At 40.4% G+C, this 25,637-nt stretch overlaps 1 protein-coding gene across 1 annotated transcript in view; it reads right to left on the minus strand.

The window, feature by feature from the left end:
- abcg4a (ATP-binding cassette, sub-family G (WHITE), member 4a) overlaps positions 1 to 25,637 on the minus strand; it is a 44,017-nt gene that overhangs the window by 13,288 nt on the left and 5,092 nt on the right. Inside the window, exons 2-6 of the mRNA XM_061962305.2 lie at positions 22,973 to 23,202; positions 2,530 to 2,647; positions 2,327 to 2,459; positions 2,214 to 2,264; positions 1,981 to 2,126 (exon numbers count right to left, since the gene is read on the minus strand). Of these exons, the coding sequence (XP_061818289.1) occupies positions 1,981 to 2,126; positions 2,214 to 2,264; positions 2,327 to 2,459; positions 2,530 to 2,647; positions 22,973 to 23,201 (677 nt within the window). The 5' untranslated portion in view covers position 23,202. The remainder of the gene's footprint in view (positions 1 to 1,980; positions 2,127 to 2,213; positions 2,265 to 2,326; positions 2,460 to 2,529; positions 2,648 to 22,972; positions 23,203 to 25,637) is intronic.

The following is a 25,637-nucleotide window of genomic DNA, read 5'->3' on the forward strand; positions in this document are numbered from 1 at the left end:
AATGAAAGAAACAGCTGTTCTAATTGTGTCCACTGATGTCGCAATAGCAATTATTTGTATCTTTGAAGATGATGCTACATATGTACAAAATAAACCACATGATGTTAGTACAAACCCCGTTTCCATATGAGTTGGGAAATTGTGTTAGATGTAAATATAAACGGAATACAATGATTTGCAAATCCTTTTCAACCCATATTCAGTTGAATATGCTACAAAGACAACATATTTGATGTTCAAACTGATAAAAAACATTTTTTTTGCAAATAATCATTAACTTTAGAATTTGATGCCAGCAACACGTGACACAGAAGTTGGGAAATGTGGCAATAAATACTGATAAAGTTGAGGAATGCTCATCAAACACTTATTTGGAACATCCCACAGGTGAACAGGCAAATTGGGAACAGGTGGGTGCCATGATTGGGTATAAAAGTAGATTCCATTAAATGCTCAGTCATTCACAAACAAGGATGGGGCAAGGGTCACCACTTCGTCAACAAGTGCGTAAGCAAATTGTTGAACAGTTTAAGAAAAACCTTTCTCAACCAGCTATTGCACGGAATTTAGAGATTTCACCATCTACGGTACGTAATATCATACAAAGGTTCAGAAAATCTGGAGAAATCACTGCACGTAAGCAGCTAAGCCCGTGACCTTCGATCCCTCAGGCTGTACTGCATTAACAAGTGACATCAGTGTGTAAAGGATATCACCCCATGGGCTCAGGAACACTTCAGAAACCCATTGTCAGTAACTACAGTTGGTCGCTACATCTGTAAGTGCAAGTTAAAACTCTCCTATGCAAGGCGAAAACCGTTTATCAACAACACCCAGAAACGCCGTCGGCTTTGCTGTGGACGTCGTGTCCGCTGGACCAAAGAGGAAAAGAACCATCCGGATTGTTATAGGCGCAAAGTTGAAAAGCCAGCATCTGTGATGGTATGGGGGTGTATTAGTGCCCAAGACATGGGTAACTTACACATTTGTGAAGGTGCCATTAATGCTGAAAGGTACATACAGGTTTTGGAGCAACATATGTTGCCATCCAAGCAAGTTACCATGGACGCCCCTGCTCATTTCAGCAAGACAATGCCAAGCCACGTGTTACATCAACGTGGCTTCATAGTAAAAGAGTGCGGGTACTAGACTGGCCTGCCTGTAGTCCAGACCTGTCTCCCATTGAAAATGTGTGGCGCATTATGAAGCCTAAAATACCACAAGGGACTGTTGAACAACTTAAGCTGTACATCAAGCAAGAATGGGAAAGAATTCCACCTGAGAAGCTTAAAAAATGTGTCTCCTCAGTTCTCAAACGTTTACTGAGTGTTGTTAAAAGGAAAGGCCATGTAACACAGTGGTGAACATGCCCCTTCCCAACTACTTTGGCACGTGTTGCAGCCATGAAATTCTAAGTTAATTATTATTTGCAAAAAAAAAAAAGTTTATGAGTTTGAACATCAAATATCTTGTTTTTGTAGTGCATTCAATTGAATCTGGGTTGAAAAGGATTTACAAATCATTGTATTCCGTTTATATTTACATCTAACACAATTTCCCAACTCATATGGAAACGAGGTTTGTACATCAGTCGAGAAAAATTATCAAACTACAAAAATAACATCCTGTAATTTGATTTTGATATAATTTTTTTATATTGATAGATTGAAAATTAACACCAATGAGTTGACTGATGAACATTATTACATAATTTATTCAGAAAATATAAATAATGACAAATAAATTATTAACTGCAACATGTAAGTGTAAAAACCCCCAACAACATTATGATTTGTACATTTTCAGAATGTGCTTGTTCTATTCTTAAACACAGAAAACCATCTGAAGTTGTCTTTATTTTTAAGTTATCGTGCTGTGATTTTACCAGTCCGGCCCACTTGGCAGTAGATTTTTCTCCTTGTGGCCCCCCATCTAAAATGAGTTTGACACCCCTGGATTAGACGAAGCGTGACATCGTACCTGGTGGGCTCATCGAAGAACATGACAGGGGGGTTGTTGACCAGCTCAAGGGCAATGGCGAGTCTTTTGCATTGACCCCCCGAAAGGGAGTTGGTACGTGTTTGAGCACAGTCCAGAAGCCCGAGAGCAGTCAGTATCTCATGCACCTATCATGGACAACAACAACTGTGCAGTGAGAACGCCATCAATCAAACCAATGACACATGTGTTAAAATATATCAATCCTGACTTACAAGTTCTTTTTTGACCTGCATGCTCTCATTGAGTTTCAGATTGGCAGAGACCTGAAGGACACATGAGCATCATGAAGAATCAATGAGAAATGAAGGAAAATGCACGGCCTTACCATCATGGCCTCCCTGGTCGTGAGGTGGGGCAGCAGCATGTCATCCTGCATGATGTAGCAGGACATCTTTCGGAAGGTCCGCAGGTCTCTCGGGCGGCCGTTTACCAGAATTTGTCCCTTCATTCCTGTCTCCCTGCAGCCAAACAGAAACAATAATAAGAACGTGTGCAAATTGAACGGTTGGTAAGCATTCCGGGACTCACCTGTATCCTGCCAGGATGTTCATCAGGGTGGACTTCCCGGCCCCAGAAGGCCCCATGATGCCAATAAGCTCTCTACTGTTAAATCTCCCAGAAAGACACTTGAGGAGGGCTTTGTAACCTGATGAAGAGGAAAAAGACAGACTAAAGACAGACGGACTATTAAGTTTGAAAGTGCTCAATTTCTGCATCATCACAAGAACATTTATTTCGAAAAATACTTACATGTATACATTTGTCTAATTATACAAAATGTATTTACTTCACTATTCACAATAATCTGCATATGAGAGGAACGGTGGACGGTATGGGAAAGGATGTTTCCTTGTTACTCCTTAAGATGAGTGCACAACCTCATGGTGAGGTGGAATATACTGCATATACAGTAGTCCCTCGTCACATCGCGCTTCAAATATTATGGCTTTTCCACATTGTACATTTTTTCAAAACATTCTACCATTTTGAAGTTTTGAAGTCCTTAATTAAGCATTTTCAAAAATAAAAATGGCTACATGAACTAAAACAAATACAAATACTAACATAACATTGGCCACTAGAGGAGTATCATGGCCACTGATTGGCTCAGCCTCAGGCAGCATTACTATATTGGATAAAAAGGTGACTAAAGGTTTGATTGATTGATTGAAACTTTTATTAGTAGATTGCACAGTTCAGTACATATTCCGTACAATTGACCACTAAATGGTGACACCCGAATACGTTTTTCAACTTGTTAAAGTCGGGGTCCACGTAAATCAATTCATGGTAAAGGGTGTCATTTCATGTTAAAAGGGCTCTTATGCAACTCTGAAAACATATTTAGAAAGTCATAAACAGTTTTTATTTGATAAAATATTTGATTTATAATGATTTCTACTTGATGGAAAATTCAGATAAACGAGGGACGACTAAGTCCACACCACAAATATCCACAAAAATGTCCATGCAAGCCTTTAAACCAGGCTTGTTTGCTCGTTTCCCAATCAGACAATTAAACAAATTAAAACTACAATTCCTCTTTACAATGCATCAATTATGTATTCACAGCAATTCACTATTTTCACAATTTATGTTACGGCTTTTTTTCGAAAATGTGTCCACACAATAACCCTTAAAGACAACATTTAAATGTTTTGTTGTGATTTTTGCAAATTCATTACAAATAAAAAAACTAATAAATCCCATGTGCATAAGTATTCATACCCTTTTCCACTGATCATTCTTCAGGAATGGGCAAAACTGGCCAAAGTTAATCCTCTTAGGGCGTTGAATCCATCACAACAGGACTGTTCAGATCATGCTCACAGACTCAGATAGGACAGCTGTAGTCTGAGAGCCTGATGCCTGGTCCATCCTCTACAACAAAATCCATCAATGACTGTTGTTGATGTTGTTTTTGTTCCTATTTTATCCTTATTCATTTCCTTATGTGAATCACAACTAATTTTATTTAAATTGTGTACAAAATGAGAACAGGAAGTGAACAAATGTATTAGTAATTGCCATGAAATATAAAAGGGGTAGGATTATATAAGCTCGGTTTCTTCCTACTCCTTTTTGGACATGTTGTAATGAGGAACTGGAAATATGTGAATTATGATATGGTAATGGTATGCAAGTTCGAAATAAATTTAAACCATAAACCATATTAGTAATTAATTACAACTAATATTATTAATATTTCATTATAATTACAGAATTAAACACCACCAAGGAAGCCTTTGTCTTCTCCGCGTTTATTTTACGCTTGAAAAGTGTTTGTCCATTTTCAACGTTAACTAATGTTCCAACATATTTACCCAGCACGTTAAGAGCATTTGTGAACTGTTAAAGCTATCTATAAGAGTTTTGTTTTTTTTGATAAATGAGAGACAATGAGGGATTTAAATTACACTTCAACATCTCTAAAATGCAAATGTTACCTCTTTGCTAGGTCAGCATTGCAAATAAAAATATGTTCTTAATTTCATTTCCTTGGATGAATAAAGGTTAAATACATATAAAAAAACACATGTATACTAGGACTTCGGTGTGTTGCTAAATGTTTATATACTACATTTCCCAGAAGGCGTAAGGCTGGGAACAGGAACAGGAGGTAGGTCTGAACTAAGAGAGAGGTAATATTGTTACACGTTGCTGTTTCTGCTTCGTCTACACAAGAAACAAATAGAAGTTTTGATCAGAGAGGTGAAGTGCGTGTTTGAATGCCACTCAGAGACAAATTAGATTGGCGAAAATGACGCTGATTGACCAAAAATGTGCAGGAAAATTATGAGCATTGGACAAAGTTGCGAGACCGCATACACTTTGCGGGAATTGATTGCATTTGCGTGGATTGGACTGATTTCTTAAGGGGACTGATTGTAGAGGATAAATAGTTTGGATCCGACATCAAGCTCTCAGACTATCCAAGTTTGGGAGCACGAAATGATAAAGCCGACTCAGATGACAGGCAAAATGTCTTCTAAGATTGTATATATATATATATATATATATATATATATATATATATATATATATCTGCGATGAGGTGGCGACTTGTCCAGGGTGTACCCCGCCTTCCGCCCGATTGTAGCTGAGATAGGCTCCAGTGCCCCCGAAGGGAATAAGCGGTAGAAAATGTATGGATGGATGGATATATATATATATATATATATATAGGCACTTCCAAAGTTATGTGTGCCAGGTTTCCATCCATCCGTTTTCTACCGCTTGTCCCTTTCGGGGTCGCGGGGGGTGCTGGAGCCTATCTCAGCTGCATTCGGCAGTAGGTACACCCTGGACAAGTCACCACCTCATCACAGGGCCAACACAGATAGACAGACAACATTCACACTCACATTCACACACTAGGGCCAATTTAGTGTTGCCAATCAACCTATCCCCAGGTGCATGTCTTTGGAGGTGGGAGGAAGCCGGAGTACCCGGAGGGAACCCACGCAGTCAGGGGAGAACATGCAAAGGTTTTTGGCATCATATTAAAAAATACTTTAGGCCGTAAAAGTGCATAAATAAAGTATTGTAATAAATACTATATACATTTACAATTAACAAAAAAAAATCATTACAGGGTGTTGTGTGTGGAATTGCAAGGAACACATATATAATTTATTCTATTTTGGAAAAAGGCTGTACCATAACAAAATGTGGAAAAAAGTACAGCGCTGTGGAAATCAGTGTTTTATTTATTTTTTGAATCCCTAATATACTAACTCAAATATAATGGGCATTCTACACAGTGACATATGCTAAAACCTACAAAAAACCTATACTAAATTAATTTTCACATATTAATCACATGTCCAAAGGCAGCGAAGCAATCATTAACTGGGTCAATTCAGCCAGTGTTATCAATTTAATGATTTCAAAGATATAAATGTACAGTAGGTTACTAAATAACCATGCACTCGTTGACACCAGTAAACAAGCCAAAGGCTGCTCGCGTTGCAGCAGTTTTTTTTAAAAATGCAACTAAAGATGTTCCAGGTTGACTAATGCCACAAAAAAACAAAGTAATAAAAAACATGTCACATTACAGACCTAAAAGTCCTAAAATGGTGCCAGAAATTAAAGTAAAATATGTTTATCTAATCACTGCTTTCTTGCAGTATGGTGGTGAATACTGATGCTCCAGACTGCTGCTCCAGCTCGTGCATTATAATGATTTTATCTGTGTGACGCTGCAGGGACATCTTTATCACCGCATCTCCCTGTGCCATACAGCAGCAAGAGGGGTTCAATGTCCGCTCACGAAACCACAATGGCATTTGAAAGCCTAAAGATTAGGCATCCTTGCACCTATAACTGCAGTTTGAGTGGTGGACAGTAGATCTGCACTGCATCATACTGACATAATATTTTACACTCTGTCAAATCAAGCAATTTGCAGATAATAGTTTGAAATAGTACTATTACCTCCAGGGCAAGGGCAGCACTTTATCTTTAGTAGATATTTTCTCAGTAAATTGTCAGTACAGAGGTGCATGAATAGCAGTCAAATCAGCAGAAATACATTTGAAACATGCATAGTCATGTTAGAGTGAAAGTATCATTTGTGCATGTTGAAAAATGTAGCGGCCAAGACAACCGAAATGAACTTAAGGCTACAACATTGGCTATAAAATCACAGCAAAGCAATTCTGGGATATACTGAAAACACCCAAAATGTCAGACAATGTGGTGCCTCAAAGTTCAAAGAACAACAGGGGATTCAAAACCATCATCATGTGTGACGTCATACAAGACGTCAGCAAATTTTACGAGCATTCAAAGGATTACCTTGTAAACCACAGGTGTCAAACTCAAGGCCCGCAGGCCAGATCATTTTATATGGACTGCGAAAGCCTGGACATAATATGCCTCAATAGAGTACTTTATCTTTTTTCTATGTCCACTTTTTACAGAAATAATAAATGTACTACATAATCTAATATTATCTAATAATACAACAAATTATATTATTACATATTTATTTTTATACCAATAGATATTATTAAACATATATTATTAAATATTATTTTTTAAATAAAAAACAAAACAAAACCTTGAATATCTGTTTGACTTAGGATTTCGAAGTATGTTATCCATCACATTGTACACTTAAAAAACGATTTTACGATAAAATACTGCCAGCTCAGTTGCCAGAATTTGACCATGAAAAACAATGGTGCTGTTTTTCTATTTACAGTAATACAATGTAAAAACAACAACCATGGACTCTACAGAAAAAAACCCCGCAGCTCAGCTTGTGTACGGATGCCAAAATGTATTTTTTGTTTTTTTTTCAAATACAAAAATATAATAACACCACCAATGATGGTTTAAGACAACAGATATAACAAAACACTTTTTAAAATTTGTCACAATTAGAAGTAAAACCTGGTAAAAATTTGCTGTTCTGGCTGAAAAAGGCTGTCAATCAACACTGTCTGGTGTAAATGTGTATGCACTTACACAAAAAAAAGGATTTCAAAAAGGGATGGTATGGTTGCTATGATATTGTTGCGCAACTGCCGACTGAAAATCATGTTCTATTCCAAACACTACTTTTGTAACACAAGGTTATCCTTTTGTTATCTGCGTATGTATTAATGGGGCATAGCTTACATGGTTGCACCAGGAAGACTGATAAAACGCCACCTGGTGACACTATCTGTCTGCAAACAACCTCCATTACGCGCCTGCTTGGCTCCTTCAAAGGGTTAGTAGTTTTACTTTGTTTCTGTTGTATTACAAAGTATTTAACCTTCCTTTATAGTTGTCGGCTACTTTTGAGTGTAAGGTTTTATGATGCAACAATGTTTTCTCCATAGCAAAACACCCTTTTATGATTATGGAAAAAATAGTTGTGGAATTAAAACAACTTGGAAGTCAACCAGCACCGGGCGAACAGGTTCAACTTCACAGCTAAGGCTAATAATTAGAGCAGAAAGGCTTTCCTGCTCTTGCTGTCTGATACAAAAATATGGACGCAGTACAGAAGGAATTGGATGGATGACAAATATTTGGAAACTGTACCAAACGGCTTGATAGACGAGCGAATGGTCAATCCAGCAGACATCCATCCATTTTCTACCGCTTATTCCCTTTGGGGTCGCGGGGGGCGCTGGAGCCTATCTCAGCTACAATCGACAGCCGGAAAAAAATGTTGGTTCACGGAGCACCAATGAAAAGGTGGCTGACAAAATTGACTGATGGCCAACTATTAAACTATTAAAAGAAAGATATATGTTTAGATTTTCTTTTTCAACATGGCGCCGATGTAGAGGCTGCTGGTTGAAAGAGCTCTGTGCTTCTTTTGTGTTCTTGATGTTTCCCTATCTTTTTCATGTGGTCTTTGTCTCAGGCTTTGGGCCCTTTCGGGACTGCGCAACAAGGGGTGGCACTTTTGTAACTTCTGCGCTGCTTTTCGGTGCTTATTTGTGAACTTTGGGATCTTCCTGGAGGAGCCTTTTGGCCAAGGCCAGCTGCTGGCTTTCTGCCACACTGGAGTCCGCGTGCAGAGGAATAGATGGGGTTGCGGTGCTTGACCGTCAGGATGGACGAGCTTTACGGGGCTGAATGAACATAAATTGGATACTTTGGTGTCCATAGATGGATTCGCTTTCATCCGCATGGACCGAATATTGGCCTGGGCTACTGGGCAGCCTAGGACATAGTTGGCTCTCTTGGTTGCTTTGTTGGGTCTGTTCCTGTCTCTGGCCGCGCTGCCCCCCATCCCAGCAGACGATGGCGAGGAGCACTGCACAGGCCACCGCGGTGCATGTGGGTGTCAAGAAGGTGTTTTTGTTTTGATGTATTATTTTTCTATGCACGGTGCAATCATATGTGCGCAATATGTATTATTTATTGCAAATTTTTTAGTTTTTCGTTGTTTTTTTTTTTTTAGCTGTATGTAGTAAAACTGGCGCGGCTGAAGTGGCATCTGGTTGCATCAGTTCTGTGCTCTTTAAATTTATTTAATGTCCTTTGTGTGAGGAACCCGCATGGCTGCGGCGGTTGTGACCCCAAGATGCAGGAACCAGGAGAACGACGTGCAGGTAAGAGTCTTTTGATACACTCAGAATAAAGAGAAGCAGTCATGCATGCAAAGGTCCTAAACATAATCAATCCTCGAGCACTGAGGAACAGGCGAGGCAGCCATAAATAGCCGCCTGATTGGCAACTACAACCTGGTGTGCCAGCCTGCCAATCAGGGACAGGTGAGGGGAACGAGCACTCAGGGAGACATGCAGGAAGGGGAACAAAAATAAGGAAACAAACACCAAACAAGGAACCACAACCAGAAGTGAAGTGACAGATCGTCACACTTTGTGTTCTTTGACGGATTCCTCTTGTTTTAATGTGATGATTTTATCCCTAATTGTTTGTGGACTTATTGTACCTGCAATACTATATTGCCAAAAGTATTTGGCCACCTGCCTTGACTCACATATGAACTTGAAGTGCCATTCCATTCCTAACCCATAGGGCAGTGGTTCTCAAATGGGGGTACTTGAAGGTATGTCAAGGGGTATGTGAGATTTTTTTTAAATATTAAAAAAATAGCAAAAATTCAAAAATCCTTTATAAATATATTTATTGAATAATACTCCAACAAAATATGATTGTAAGTTCATAAACTGAACATCAAATCAAGTAGGCTATTCCATTCATTATGCAACAATGCAACAATGCAATATTCAGTGTTGACAGCTAGATTTTTTGTGGACATGTTCCATAAATATTGATGTTAAAGATTTATTTTTTTGTGAAGAAATGTTTAGAATTAAGTTCATGAATCCAGATGGATCTCTATTACAATCCCCAAAGAGGGCACTTTAAGTTGATGATTACTTCTATGTGTAGAAATCTTTATTTAGAATTGAATCGCTTGTTTATTTTTCAACAAGTTTTTAGTTATTTGTATATCTTTTTTTCCAAATAGTTCAAGAAAGACCACTACAAATGAGCAATATTTTGCACTGTTATACAATTTAATAAATCAGAAACTGATGACATAGTGCTGTATTTTACTTCTTTATCTCTTTTTTTTCAACCAAAAATGCTTTGCTCTGATTAGGGGGTACTTGAATTTAAAAAACATTCACATGGGGTACATCACTGAAAAAAGGTTGAGAACCACTGCCATAGGGTTCAATATGATGTCGGTTCACCTTTTGCAGCTATTACAGCTTCAACTCTTCTGGGAAGGCTGTCCACAAGGTTGCGGAGTGTGTTTATAGGAATTTTCGACCATTCCTCCAAAAGCGCATTGGTGAGGTCACACACATCATGATGTTGGTCGAGAAGGCCTGGCTCTCAGTCTCCGTTCTAATTCATCCCAAAGGTGTTCTATCGGGTTAAGGTCAGGACTCTGTGCAGGCCAGTCAAGTTCATCCACACCAGACTCTGTCATCCATGTCTTTATGAACCTTGCTTTGTGCACTGGTGCACAGTCATGTTGGAAGAGGAAGGGGCCCATTCTTAATTGTTCCCACAAGGTTGGGAGCATGGAATTGTCCAAAGTGTTTTGGTATCTTGGATCATTCAAAGTTCCTTTCACTGGAAGTAAGGATCCAAGCCCAACTCCTTAAAAACAACCCAACACCATAATTCCTCCTCCTCCAAATTACACACTCCTACCACTTTGTGGCTGAGTTGCTGTTGTTTCCAAAGTCTTCCATTTTCTTATAACAAAGCCGACAGTTAAGTTTGGAATATTTAGGAGCGAGAATATTTCCCGACTGGATTTGTTGCACAGGTGGCATCCTATGACAGTTCCATGCTGGAAATCACTGAGCTCCTGAGAGCGGCCCAATTTTTCACAAATGTTTGTAGAAACAGTCTCCATGCCGAAGTGCTTGATTTTATACACCTGTGGCCGGGCCTAGTGATTAGGACACCTGATTCTGATCATTTGGATGGGTGGCCAAATACTTTTGGCAATATAGTGTATTTCCCCAGTGAGGGATGAATAAAGTAATTCCTTACCTATTCTATATTTAGAATTAGGTATCTGACATCGAGAGGTGTTGCTTACGTATAAATTCATATCACTGCATGTCCTTCCTTGACACAACTGAAAACATCCTCAAGATGAGAGGTGCGGGATCACCCTTGACATTGAAGCAGGTTGCATCATGCCTTTGTGCCTCTAAACGGGACAAATTGGTTTCTTCAATGATACAGTTAGTACACTTCAGCTCATGTACTGCTCCACCAAAAGAAGATTAATTTCCAGAGCGGGGGGCAATCATATACAGCGCTTTCTGGGTACGCTCCATTTGCCACAGTCAATTTTAGAAATGACTCACAAACTGTGTGGCATTGAGGTGACGATTGTATAATGTTCATCACGCCTGACATCACAAGTTCAAGGCTTGTGCGCCTCATCTCTTTGTACGCTGGGTGCTCCAAACGGATCCCAGCGTTTGGATTAAGCAGCGATGGCGCTGCTTAAATAGACTCTCTGCAGAGGTAGCAACATTGGCATCTTGCCTCTGCCAAGTGCAAGAAGTGCATTGTTTGTTGATTTGGTAGTTAGACAGCAGGATTATGCTTTATAAGGCGGCTCATGGGCTAAGGACGAACACGTAACATTTTTACTGCAACATTCTCATTTTTGTTGTTGTTTCATTGCGTCCGGATGGGGCTGAGACCAGCAGATCTTAAACTGGACAAAGCTAGTTATTGCCCAGGACGGCATTGCTATGGGCGGGGCAAGGATGAAGGGGGGGTGGAAATTTATGTTGTAACCTGCTTGTGTTATTTTTGGTGGTTTAGAGCAGTGTTTTTCAACCTTTTTTGAGCCAAGGCACATTTTTTGCGTTGAAAAAATCCGGAGGCACACTACCAGCAGACATCATTAAAAACGAAACTCAGTTGACAGCAGTGTTGGGTTAGTTACTGAAAACCAGTAACTAGTTACAGTTACTAGTTACTTTATTTCAAAAGTAACTCAGTTACTAACACCAAAAAGTAATGCGTTACTGTGAAAAGTAACTATTTAGTTACTTCTTTTTTTCTTCTTTTTTTTTTAAAGCTCCCATTAATGCCCTTTTTGCCTTCATTTCAGTACTGTTATTGCACTGGAGAATAATACAATCTGTTGATCAACTTGACATACATTTTTATTTTCCTTTTAACATAATGAATGAAAAACAGTGCAACATAAAAAGGCATTCCTCCTTTCTTTAAACTTGGACCAATGACCATTAATAAAAAACAAGTTTAAGTGCAACATAAGAAGAAACATCATCTTCCTTGAAACATAGGTAGTGAAATAAAGCCTGACATCTGGAGTGATGCTGCTGTCTTCCACACTTGGAGCCATGGATTGTAGAATCCTTGTTTTCAGTGGCAGGATCATTGACACAGATGGTGAAGTTTCAGTGCTCAGTAGAGATGGAACACTTTTAAGCACCTGGAGGACCTCATCTGCCACTCTCACATCATCATCAGACAGGGTGACATTTGTCTTCAGGGTGTTGTGGGTCAATGCAGAGTATATACCGTATTTTCCGCACTATAAGGCGCACCGGATTATTAGCCGCACCTTCTATGAATTACATATTTCATAATTTTGTCCACCAATAAGCCGCCCCGGACTAAAAGCCGCGCCTACGCTGCGCTAAAGTGAATGTCAAAAAAACGCTGCGCTAAAGTGAATGTCAAAAAAACAGTCAGATAGTTCAGTCAAACTTTAATAATATATTGAAAACCAGCGTTCTAACAACTCTGTCCCAAAATGTACAAATGTGCAATCACAAACATAGTAAAATTCAAAATGGTGTAGAGCAATAGCAACATACCGGTAATGTTGCTCGAACGTTAATGTCACAACACACAACACACAAAATAAACATAGCGCTCACTTTCTGAAGTTATTCTTCATTCGTACCGGTAAATCCTTCGAATTCTTCGTCTTCGGTGTCCGAATTGAAAAGTTGCGCTAGCGTGGCTTCCAAAATGGCGGGCTCCGTCTCTTCGAAATCATCGGATTCAGTGTCGCTGTTGTTGTGCAGCAGTTCTGTGAATCCTGCCTTCCGGAAAGCTCGGACCACAGTTGTGACAGAAATATCTGCCCAGGCATTTACAATCCACTGGCAGATGTTGGCGTATGTTGTCCGGCGTTGTCTGCCCGTCTTAGTGAAGGTGTGTTCGCCTTCGGTCATCCATTTTTCCCACGCAGTTCGCAGTCGTGATTTGAATGCCCTGTTGACACCAATATCCAGCGGTTGGAGTTCTTTGGTTCATCCACCCGGAATGACGGCGAGTGTTGTATTTGTGTGCTTCACTTGTTTTTTGACACCATCTGTGATGTGGGCGCGCATAGAGTCATATATCAACATGGACGGAGCAGCGTGAAAAAAGCCACCCGGCCGCTTCGCGTAAACTTCCCTTAACCACTCGCTCATCTTTTCTTCATCCATCCATCCCTTCGAGTTAGCTTTTATGATGACGCCGGCTGGAAAGGTCTCTTTTGGCAAGGTCTTCCTTTTGAATATCACCATGAGTGGAAGTTAGCATGGCAAGCTAGAACCACAGTGAAGGATGACTTCTCATTCCCTGTGGAGCGAATATTCACCGTACGTGCTCCCGTTCCACAGTGCGGTTCAGTTGCTGTGAAATACGGTAGTAATCCGTGTGCGGATGGAGAGATTGCGTCTTTTTATGACCCGGATCGTTTAGTAGGAGCCATTTTGTGGTCTTTACAGATGTAAACAGGAAATGAAACGTACGGTGATATCCGCGCGTTTTTTCTTCTTCTTCCGGGGGCGGGTGAAGCGCTTCCTGTTCTATGGGGGCGGGTGAAGCGCTTCCTGTTCTATGGGGGCGGGTGCTTTCCTTGGCGGTTGCTTGCGTAGAAGAAGAAGCGCTTCCTGTTCTACCGGGAAAAAAGATGGCGGCTGTTTACCGAAGTTGCGAGACCGAAACTTTATGAAAATGAATCGTAATAAAGCGCACCGGGTTATTAGGCGCACTGTCAGCTTTTGAGAAAAATTGTGGTTTTTAGGTGCGCCTTATAGTGCGGAAAATACGGTAGCTGCCTGCTGCTCCAACATATCATAAGTGGAGTTCCACCTCGTTGGGACATCATATATGAGCAGGCAGCTTTAGCATTTCTTGCTTTGTCTTAAGCACATGAGCATCTGTTGTGCTTGGGTGGAAGTAAGAAACCTTCCTGATCCTCCCAAAGAGGCGCTCCATCTTATTGACTGAGATTCCCTTCTGTGATGCCAAATTCACTACATGTGCAAAGCACCTATCTGTGGTCCCAGTCCTGCCTCATTCTCTGTAATTATTAGATTTTTGGCATTATCACGTGTGACTGGGATATCTTTATCTTCCATTCCTCCACTGCTTGTGTCAGCACCTGAGCAAGGTGACTCTCGTAGAGGGGGCGTGTCTTCTCATCTCCCAGTCTGCTGTGATGAAGTGAGCGCTTATAGTTCCACTGGACGTCCAGCCGTCTGTCATGAGCGCAACAGCTGATGCTCGGGATAGTTCATCCACAACTTTTTTCTTCTCCTGCTCATAAAGATCTGGCACAATCTTATTGCTGGAGTGGGTGCGCGACGGGATGTCGTAACGTGGTTCAAGCACGTTCAGCATGTGTTTAAAACCCTCGTTTTGCACAACCGAGTCTGCACTTATAAACACACCGATTCAATGGCGGGGGCGTTCATACTCCTCCGTTACTCCGCTCGCCATGACCACGCTGTGTGTGGACTGAACTTGACAACAACTTTTTTTTGTTTGTTTCATATATCAAACCGCGGATCACCTCCCCCCCCCCCCCCCCCCCACACACACACATAGACCGCGCCTCTTTTCTTCTCTCCGGTTTGTGACAGAGGAAGATTCAGAAGAACGACACCGCAGCGCTTCTGTTTCTAGCCGATACTACATCAAAAGTAACGTAAAACAACGCAGTAACGCATCATGTAGTAACGGTAACTAAATTACTGAATTAAAAAAAATAACGCGTTAGATTACTAGTTACCGCCGAAACTAACGGCGTTACAGTAACGCGTTACTTTGTAACGCGTTAGTCCCAACACTGGTTGACAGTAAAAAGTCGTTGTCGCAATTGTTGGATATGAATTTAAACCATAACCAAGCATGCATCAATACAGCTCTTGTCTCAAAGTAGGTGTACTGTCACATCACCCCCTGACTTATTTGGAGTTTATTGCTGTTTTCCTGTGTGTAGTGTTTTACTTCTTGTCTTGCGCTCCTATTTTAATGGATTTTTCTCTTTTTTTGGTATTTTCCTGTAGCAGTTTCATGTTTTCCTTTGAGCAATATTTCCCACATCTACTTTGTTTTAGCAATCAAGAAGATTTTAGTTGTTTTTATCCTTTTTTGTGGGGAGATTGTTGATTGTCATGTTGCTCCACAGTAAGTCTTTGCTGTCGTCCAGCATTCTGTTTTTGTTTACTTTGTAGCCAGTAGTTTCGTTCTGCATAGTCTTCCCTGAGCTTCAATTACTTTTCTTAGGGGCACTCACCTTTTGTTTATTTTTGGTTTAAGCATTAAACACCTTTTTACCTGCACACTGCTTCCCGCTGTTTCCGACATCTACAAAGCAATTAGCTACCGGCTGCCACCTACTGATATGGAAGAGTATTAAACGGTTTCTCTGCCGAACTCTGGACAGCACCGACACTCAACAACAACACATCATTTGCAGACTATAATTACTTGTTTGCAAAAAATATTTTTAACCCAAATAGGTGAAACTAGATAATCTCCATACGGCACACCAGACAGTATCTCACGGCGGCACAGTGGTTGAAAAACACTGGTTTAGAGTTCTGATGGTGGTGACTACATCTCTCCGTGAGGGTGATTGGTGGGGAATGAGAAAGAGATATGTTGCTGGTGTGGTCTCGCCCATGGCGCCATTGAAACATACACACTAGTGGTGTGCCATCAGGGCCAGCAAGGCCTTCTCTGCTGGCCTAACATAAATTATGATCATTAATTAGTAAAAGTTAATTTTTGTTTTATTTGACTTTCCATAAATATATTAAAATATTCATCATATTCTCTTCATGTCATATTAGGCTCCAGTGTTGCTCTTTTAAGTTAGAGCTTTTATCCAATCAGAATTCAGCTGGCTTGTTGCCAGCGCTGTATGAATTCTGCCTGAGGTCTTCTGACCCAACATTAGCGGCAGCTGTGCAGTTTAACGACTGAGGACATTCAGTTAACAGACAGTTGCTGGGAGGTGAGGAAAGCAGTGAGCAGCAGTGGTGGCCGCGCCCGGTAACCATTTTGGGTGATTTAACCCCCAATTCCAACCCCTGAGGGTCCCATTTTTATAGTCTTTGGTATGACTCGGCCAGGGTTTGAACTCACGACCTACCGATCTCAGGGCGGACACTCCAACCACAAGGCCACTGAGAAGGCCTAGATGGGAAACGCACGGCCCGCCACTAATACACACACATCCACATAATGTATCTAATGCTACATGACTGCAGCTATAGCAACTCTGATGAGACTCAGGGGCGTAGTCAGTCATTTGGGGGCACAAAGCAAAACTAGTCATTGGGGCCCTCCACATAGCGAAAACAACACGGCCATTTATCATATCAGAAACTAAAATGTAAGTAGACGAGTAACACGTCTCACGGATCCAAGCACTTTGATTGTAATCGATAGGAACATTAATCAACAATAAATAAATTGTAAGCCGTTTTTTGTACATCATAATTTTTTTTACGCAGCTGGATCGACTGTGGCGCTTAGCATTATTATTGTAAAGACCGTAGGTGTGTGACTGGTAGGAAAAAGAGAACTCTTGATGGTGGCCGTGTCTGGACAAGAGATTTTTTTTTTTTATGTGATGTTTTGGGGCCCCAAGTCCACCCCTGATGAGGCCCTACAGCAAATAACAAGCCTGAGTATAAAACAAGAGAGCCAAGATGGAAGAAGCTTTCAACATTTTGCAGCTACTGCCAAAAAGCTCTAAAAGTAACATCATTATAAATGCATTTTTCAATGTTACGTTTTAGTTGAAAAAAAATGTTACAGCCATCCTTCGCCACATCTCGCTTCAAATATTGTGGCTTTACCATATTGCAGATTTTTGGTGATTAAAAAAAAAAAATTAAGCACAATAAACAAACATAAACAACATTTTTGGCCTAAATTTGTCACTTTAAAGCATAAAACTGGCTAAATGTACTTAAAATATCAATACCTAAGTAGTATTGGCCAGAGGAAACCAAACCAATTTCAGTATCGTGGCCACTGGTTGACTTCGCCTCAGACAGTCTTAATATATTGGATTGAAAGAGTGTAAAGGTGACCAAAAGGTTTTATTTAATGTCTAGAGGGCTTTCCTAACTTATCCATAAGGCCGTGAAAGGTTTTTTAAACTTTATCTATAAAATGTTTTAACTTGTAATCAATGTTTCCTACTTCACGGAAATTATTTTATTGCGGTCATGTCCAGAACCAATTAACAGCAATAAACCAGAGACGACTGTACTGCCAGAAAGCTCTAAAACTGAGATTTTCAAACTTTTTCCAACACAGACCGTATACTAAAAAAATCAAAGCATGCAGGGGCCATAGTGATATTTTTTATTTTGCAAAAAAAGAATGCTTAAAAAAGACAAAACTTTGTTTCAGCTTTGTGTTAAAGGTGACAAAGCGTAATATGATTTGCTAATAGTGTTTACATTTCAGTATTTATATTCCTTTGTCTTACATTTGAACTGTTGCTTTTTTGTTTTATTTTTATCTCGACAATATTCTGCATGCCAACAAAACTGGAGCTTTGGGCTGCAAATTGTCCCTGCGCCCCACTTTGTACAGCCTGTTCTAAATTTAACATGACTAAAAAGAAGCATGAAACAGTAAGACTTTTGCAAAGTTGCATTTTGATTCCAAAAACGTCTACCACAAATACTTAATCAAATCCTGTTTTTGAAATGAGTCATTACTGGAATAAAAAACTAGATTCAAAAAATGAAAAATAATGTTGCCTGAGATGGACCAATACATTTTGAGTAGCTCAATATGTGTCAAAAATGTTGCAAATGTAATCATGTTAAATTAACTTAGCCTTGTCATGGTTTAACTCTTATCTTACTGACAGGATGCAGTGCGTCTCCCATAATAATGTGACCTCGGACTATGTTAAGGTAACGTGCGGAGTTCCTCAGGGTTCGGTTCTTGGCCCTGCACTCTTTAGTATTTACATGCTGCCGCTCGGTGACATCATACGCAAATACGGTGTTAGCTTTCACTGTTATGCTGATGACACCCAACTCTACATGCCCCTAAAGCTGACCAACACGCCGGACTGTAGTCAGCTGGGGGCGTGTCTAAATGAAATTAAACAATGGATGTCCGCTAACTTCTTGCAACTCAACGCCAAGAAAACGGAAATGCTGATTATCGGTCCTGCTAGACACCGACACTTATTTAATAATACCACCTTAACATTTGACAACCAAACAATTACACAAGGCGACTCGGTAAAGAATCTGGGTATTATCTTCGACCCAACTCTCTCCTTTGAGTCACACATTAAGAGTGTTACTAAAACGGCCTTCTTTCATCTCCGTAATATCGCTAAAATTCGTTCCATTTTGTCCACTAGCGACGCTGAGATCATTATTCATGCGTTCGTTACGTCTCATCTCGACTACTGTAACGTATTATTTTCGGGTCTCCCTATGTCTAGCATTAAAAGACTACAATTGGTACAAAATGCGGCTGCTAGACTTTTGACAAGAACAAGAAAGTTTGATCATATTACGCCTATACTGGCTCACCTGCACTGGCTTCCTGTGCACTTAAGATGTGACTTTAAGGTTTTACTACTTACATATAAAATACTACACGGTCTAGCTCCATCCTATCTTGCCGATTGTATTGTACCATATGTCCCGGCAAGAAATCTGCGTTCAAAGAACTCTGGCTTATTAGTGATTCCCAGAGCCCAAAAAAAGTCTGCAGGCTATAGAGCGTTTTCTATTCGGGCTCCAGTACTATGGAATGCCCTCCCGGTAACAGTTAGAGATGCTACCTCAGTAGAAGCATTTAAGTCCCATCTTAAAAGTCATTTGTATACTCTAGCCTTTAAATAGACCCCCCTTTTAGACCAGTTGATCTGCCGTTTCTTTTATTTTCTCCTCTGCTCCCCTCTCCCTTGTGGGGGGGGGGGGGGACAGGTCCGGTGGCCATGGATGAAGCGCTGGCTGTCCACAGTCGGGACCCGGGGTGGACCGCTCGCCTGTGTATCGGTTGGGAACATCTCTGCGCTGCTGACCCGTCTCCGCTCGGGATGGTTTCCTGCTGACCCACTATGGACTGGACTCCATTGCATTCGGTCTCCCCTAGGGGGGGGGGGGGGTAACCACATATGCGGTCCTCTCCAAGATTTCTCATAGTCATTCACATCGACGTCCCACTGGGGTGAGTTTTTCCTTGCCCTTATGTGGGCTCTGTACCGAGGATGTCGTTGTGGCTTGTGCAGCCCTTTGAGACACTTGTAATTTAGGGCTATATAAATAAACATTGATTGATTGATTAAATCCATGCATGGTTGCAAATCAGGGGTTCTTAACCTTTTTGACCTCTGGGCCAAACTTTTCCACTACAGAGGGTCCCGGGACCCACTCAAATATCAACACTGACTTAGTATACTTTTGATTTTATAAGTGTATTAAATAATTATATCTAACCAACTTACAGTACACAATCTTGTCAAATGATATGAAACCATGTGTTGATCATAAAGAGTATTATTTATTTAACACACTTAGGCACTGTTGTCTGTCTATCTGTGTTGGCCCTGTAATGAGGTGGCAACTTGTCCAGGGTGTACACCGCCTTCCGCCCCAATGCAGCTGAGATAGGCTCCAGCCCCCCCGCGACCCCGATAGGGACACACGGTAGAAAATGGATGGATGGATGGAGGTCAGGCTTATCAGAAAAATACGTACTAATATATGTACTTGATATTGTCATTACTGCCACATGTGGTGAAAAAGTGTTTTACAAATTACAAATCACAAAACCAGTGAAGTTGGCACGTTGTGTAATTCGTAAATAAAAACAAAATACAATGATTTGCAAATCCTTTTCAACTTATATTCAATTGAATAGACTGCAAAGACAAGATATTTTAATGTTCCAACTGAGAAACATTATTTTTTTTGTAAATAATCATTAACTTAGAATTTAATGGCAGTAACACGTTGCAAGAAAGTTGGTACAAGGGCATTTTTACCACTGTGTTACATGGCCTTTCCTTTTAACAACACTCAGAAAACGTTGGGGAACTGAAGAGACCAATTTTTGAAGCTTTTCAGGTGGAATTCTTTCCCATTCTTGCTTGATGTAAAGCTTAAGTTGTTCAACAGTCCGGGGTCTCCGTTGTCGTATTTTACGCTTCATAATGTGCCACAGATTTTCAATGGGAGACAGGTCTGGACTACAGGCAGGCCAGTCTAGTACCTGCACTCTTTTACTACGAAGCCGCGCTGTTGGAACACGTGGCTTGACATTGTCTTGCTGAAATAAGCAGGGGCGTTCATGATAATGTTGCTTGGATGGCAACATATGTTGCTCCAAAACCTGTATGTACCTTTCAGCATTAATGGTGCCTTCACAGATGTGTAAGTTACCCATGCCTTGTGCACTAATACACCCCCATACCATCACAGATGCTGGCTTTTGAAATTTGCACCTAAAACCATCCGGGTGGTTCTTTTCCTCTTTGTTCCGGACGATACGACGTCCACAGTTTCCAAAAACAGTTTGAAATGTGGACTCGTCAGACCACAGAACACTTTTCCACTTTGCATCAGTCCATCCTAGATAAGCTCGGGCCCAGCGAAGGCCGTTTCTTGGTGTTGTTGATAAATGGCTTTCGCTTTGCATAGTAGAGTTTTAACTTGCACTTACAGATGTAGTGATGAACTGTAGTTACTGACAGTGATTTTCTGAAGTGTTCCTAAGCCCATGTGGTGATATCCTTTACACACTGATTTTGATGCAGTACTGCCTGAGGGATCGAAGGTCACAGGCTTAGCCGGTTACATGCAGTGATTTCTCCAGATTATCTGAACCTTTTGATGATATTACGAACCGTAGATGGTGAAATCCCTAAATTCCTTGCAATAGCTCGTTTAGAAATGTTGTTCTTTAACTGTTCGACAATTTGCTCATGCATTTGTTCACAAAAAGGTGACCCTCGCCCCATCCTTGTTTGTGAATGACTGAACATTTCATGGAAGCTGCTTTTATACCCAATCATGGCACCCACCTGTTCCCAATTAGCCTGTTCACCTGTGGGATGTTACAAATAAGTGTTTGATGAGCATTCATCAACTTCGGCAGTCTTTATTGCCACTTGTGCCAGCTTTTTTGAAACATGTTGCAGGCATCAAATTCCAAATGAGCTAATATTTGCAAAAAATAAAGTTTTCCAGTTCGAACGTTAAGTATCTTGTCGTTGCGGTCTATTGAATTGAATATTGGTTGAAGAGGATTTGCAAATCATTGTATTCTGTTTTTTTCTACGATTCACACAACGTGCCAACTTCACTGGTTTTGGGGTTTATAGTACAGATGAAAAACAGATTTGTTTTTGCGCTCGCAGCCCAATAATGGTTAAGAAACGCTGGTTTAAATGAATTATCAGGAGTAGGTAGACCAAGCTCTACTTCTTCCAACTCCTTTTCAGACTTGTATTTAGTAAATATAAGCATGTGATGCTTCTTCATGTAACTTGTTAAGCATTTAAGAAACGAACAAACCATGAATGACACCTGATAGATAAATGAATACATGGTCATGTTTTGTAATGAATTACATTATGCTTGATGACTAATATTGGTAAAAGGCTTTGCTTGATTAGGAATAGCTGATGCACTTCCTGTTCACACATCCTCTGCATGAGTCGAAGAGACAACACAAGAGCACACACAGAGAGCTCAGGTTGGATTTGATGAGCGAAGGAAAAACATTATTGACTGCTGCCGCCGCCCCCGTAAGAAATGCTGTAAGGGCCCGTTGCGTTTCTTCTGTAGTTTTTCATACTAAGTCAGTCATGTCTGACCCCTCCTAAGTCTACTTAAATGCAAGTGCACCAGCCTTGTCAAGTTTACAAAGCGGGTAAACAAAGTACAGAAAGGGCAGATTAGTTGATACACTAAAGAGCTTTCATCCACAATAGGGGTGATGTGTGGAAAAATTGGTCATATTTCATAAGCAGATCAATCATATGTGACTCAAAGGAGATGCAAACAGTGTGCCAATCTGTGAGTGTAAATTATTTACTATGGCTAAACTCTGCTGAGCACAGCAAAGTGTGTATGTGTGAGTGTGTGTGTGTGTGTGTGTTAGAACGCTACAACAAGAATGACAGAAGAGAAAATATCAAAACTCCTCCCATCAATCCACAGAGCCTTTTGAGTGAACTTTGAGACATTCAAAAGTTTTGTTTCCATGATTTTCGACCGAATGTTCCTTCCAAAAAACTCTTCCGCCGGTCTTTCTTTTCATCGGACCTGCATCCGCCCCGATACATTCATGGTAGTAGCATCATGTCCGTAGCGAAATCCAAGATAATTTCTTGATACTGTCTGCTATTTAACATCAGCATAGCCATTAGGGACGTAATAATTGTAATCTGTGCCAATATTACAGTGGACATCAGTTAAAACAAGTTGTAAAGATCCGCAGATGGCTAGTGTGACATCATAGGTCAACCGGAAAATGTATTAATTTAGCCACACTAAAATGAGATAAGCGCCCCCCAGTGTACGGAAGGCACATGGCGTATGACCATTCCCACATTGAAAAGTGTGCATGGACACTTGGACTTCACACTTATGTTTGAAAATACAAAAAAAAAACATTTGAGGAATCAGACTAATTTAGTGCATGGAAACATAGTAACTATTAAAGGGGAGTGGAAGATCAGCAATACCTCTCCTTCTCCACCAGTGACCCTCGCGGATGGTGTAGGACAGTTCGTTGAACTCCAGGTCCACGGCGGAGCGCCGCGGGAGGTGGGAGAAGCGCTGCGCCTCAGTGATGTGATTCTCCACTTTCTTCAGGTGGGTGAGCAGGGGTGCCTCTTGGGGTGCCCCACTGTGCAGTTTGGTCTCCTCCATGGGGATGCTGACGGAGCCCTGCTCCAACGTCTTCTCCGCCATGCTGAAAGAGCGACACAGACAACTTGAAGGCATCTGTCTGTCGGATTTGACTGACTGATGGGCCACTATTGAGGTCCAATGCAGACAAGTCAGTCTGTACAAAGATAAAACTGCTCAGACAGGTTCTAATTCAACAATATGTTTATTATTGTGGTTGATGTACTATAGAACTCCACAGCTTCAAATAACACCCTCAGCAAGTCTAGCCCTGCACCCTGCCTGGTATTCGAACCCGTGTCCACAAATTCTCACTGGTTGAGAGTTAAGTCCAGTGGTGCTAGACAATAAGCTAAAACCAATGGCTTTGAACTCATTGTCCAGCACAGGTCTTATTGTGTTGGGAAGGGAACTCTCAACAAGGTACTCTCGCACAGCCACACTAACTGGCATCCGTTACTAGGGGTTCTCCCGATCCGATATTGATATCGGATATCGGTCCGACATCAGCAAAAAAACAAGATCTCAGATATAAGCTCTGATACCAGCAGCTATACTAAGTTACTCTGAGATAGCAGCTACACAGCAGCTAAGCACACAATAGCACACAAGCTAGACATACGTAATTGTGTCCTTAATTGAACAATGTTGCAGTCAAAAGTCTATATTTGCAAATCACATTTGTCAACATAAACCAGTATCAAATAATTATAGTTGCATATTACCAACGGATACAAAGTCTCTTATGCAGAAGCATTTTAAAAAGTATCCAGTATTAAACGAATAAACATCATTCAACCTACCACCTCATGAGTTTGACTTAATGAATTATTCTGCCCACTAGGTGTCTGCAAAAAAATTATTACCACTCCATTTCAATCCCTATAGTGCAAAACCAACTTTTCTTACCTAGTGGTACCTGCTTATGTGTATTTAGCATCTGCATAAACCCCAAAAATGTTAAATCAAACCGTGGAGGCATTGCGAAGACATTAGGAGATACAGCATAAATCTGTTACAGTTGGTAAATATGTTAGGTTACAGAGGTTAACAATAATATGGTCAATAATAAGCCAGAATAGTAGAAAGGTTTATTCCGCCAATGAAAGTATACTCGTGTATTGTTTTTCATACCTAACATTGTTCTCTGAGAAATTTCACATGAGCAAGCCTTTTCCAAAATTCCTTACTACAAAATAGTACAATTATGTACTATGAGTTTTGCTGATATTGTATCACAGGGGTGTCAAACTCATTTTCATTGTGGGCCACATCGCAGTTATGGCTGCCCTCAGAGGGCTGCTTGCAACATTGAATAAACAAATATGAATATATGAGGATTCGCCTCATGATATTGTTACACAATTGCTAATGCATTTGATTATATATATTTTTACGTACATTACACCATAAAACAAATCTGTAGATATTGCAGTAAAAAAACTGGCAGCTCAGTCGCCAGAATTTTACCGTAAAATCTAGTGGGTTTTTTTGTTTTGGTTTTTTGTTTGTTTTTACAGCATATTACTGTAAATACAGTTTTTTTTTCTTTCTTACATTAGAAGCAACTGAACTGAGTCATTTGTGTGAATTTTTATGAATAGATAACTTACTTTAAAATCATTAGTCAGGCAGAAAAGTTGGTATTTTTATTTTAACAAAAAACTGTTTGGAATGTGTATTTGTTTTGTAATGTGTTCTAATTAATTTATGATATTAAAGTTAAAAAGATATGCAACAGCAGGTATTTTTTCCCTTGAAAATGGAAATAAATAGAAAGATAAAGTACTTAGATGCATATTATTTCCAAGTTTTTGTGGGCCATTTAAAATTATGTAGCGGGCCAGATTTGGCCCCTGGCCAAATTATCTGTGTAGCAGACACTACACAGATAATCACATGTACATAAATATTTGCAGACTTTGCTCAATACTTTATTGATGCACCTTTGGTTGCAATTACAGCCTCAAGTCTTTTTTGAGTATGATGCTGTATGCCTGGCACATATATCTTTGGGCAGTTTTGCCAATTCCTCTTTGCCCATTCCTCTTTGCTGCACCTCTCAAGCTCCATCAGGTAGAATGGGAAGCATTGGTTTTCATCCAGGATGTCTCTGTACATTGCTGCATTCATCTTTCCCTCTATCATGACAAGTCTCTCAGTTCTTGTCGCCGAAAAACATCCCTACAGCATTATGCTGCCACCACCATGCTTCACTGTAGAAATGGTATTTGTCTAATGATTTTGTTACTCATAACCCGAAAGTCTTTCAGGTGCATTTTGGCAAACTTTTTACTAAGAAATGGCTTCCGTCTGGCCACTATACCATCCAGGCCTGATCGGTGGATTGCTGCAGAGATGGTTGTCCTTCTGGAAGGTTCTCCTCTCCAGAGAGGAAAGCTGTAGCTCTGACAGAGTGACCATCGGGTTCTTGGTCACCTCCATGACTAGACTAAGATGAATGCAGCAATGTACAGAGACATCCTAGATGAAACCAAC

Source organism: Nerophis lumbriciformis, linkage group LG09 (genome assembly GCF_033978685.3).
Source record: "Nerophis lumbriciformis linkage group LG09, RoL_Nlum_v2.1, whole genome shotgun sequence".
Classification (NCBI taxonomy): Eukaryota; Metazoa; Chordata; class Actinopteri; order Syngnathiformes; family Syngnathidae; genus Nerophis; species Nerophis lumbriciformis.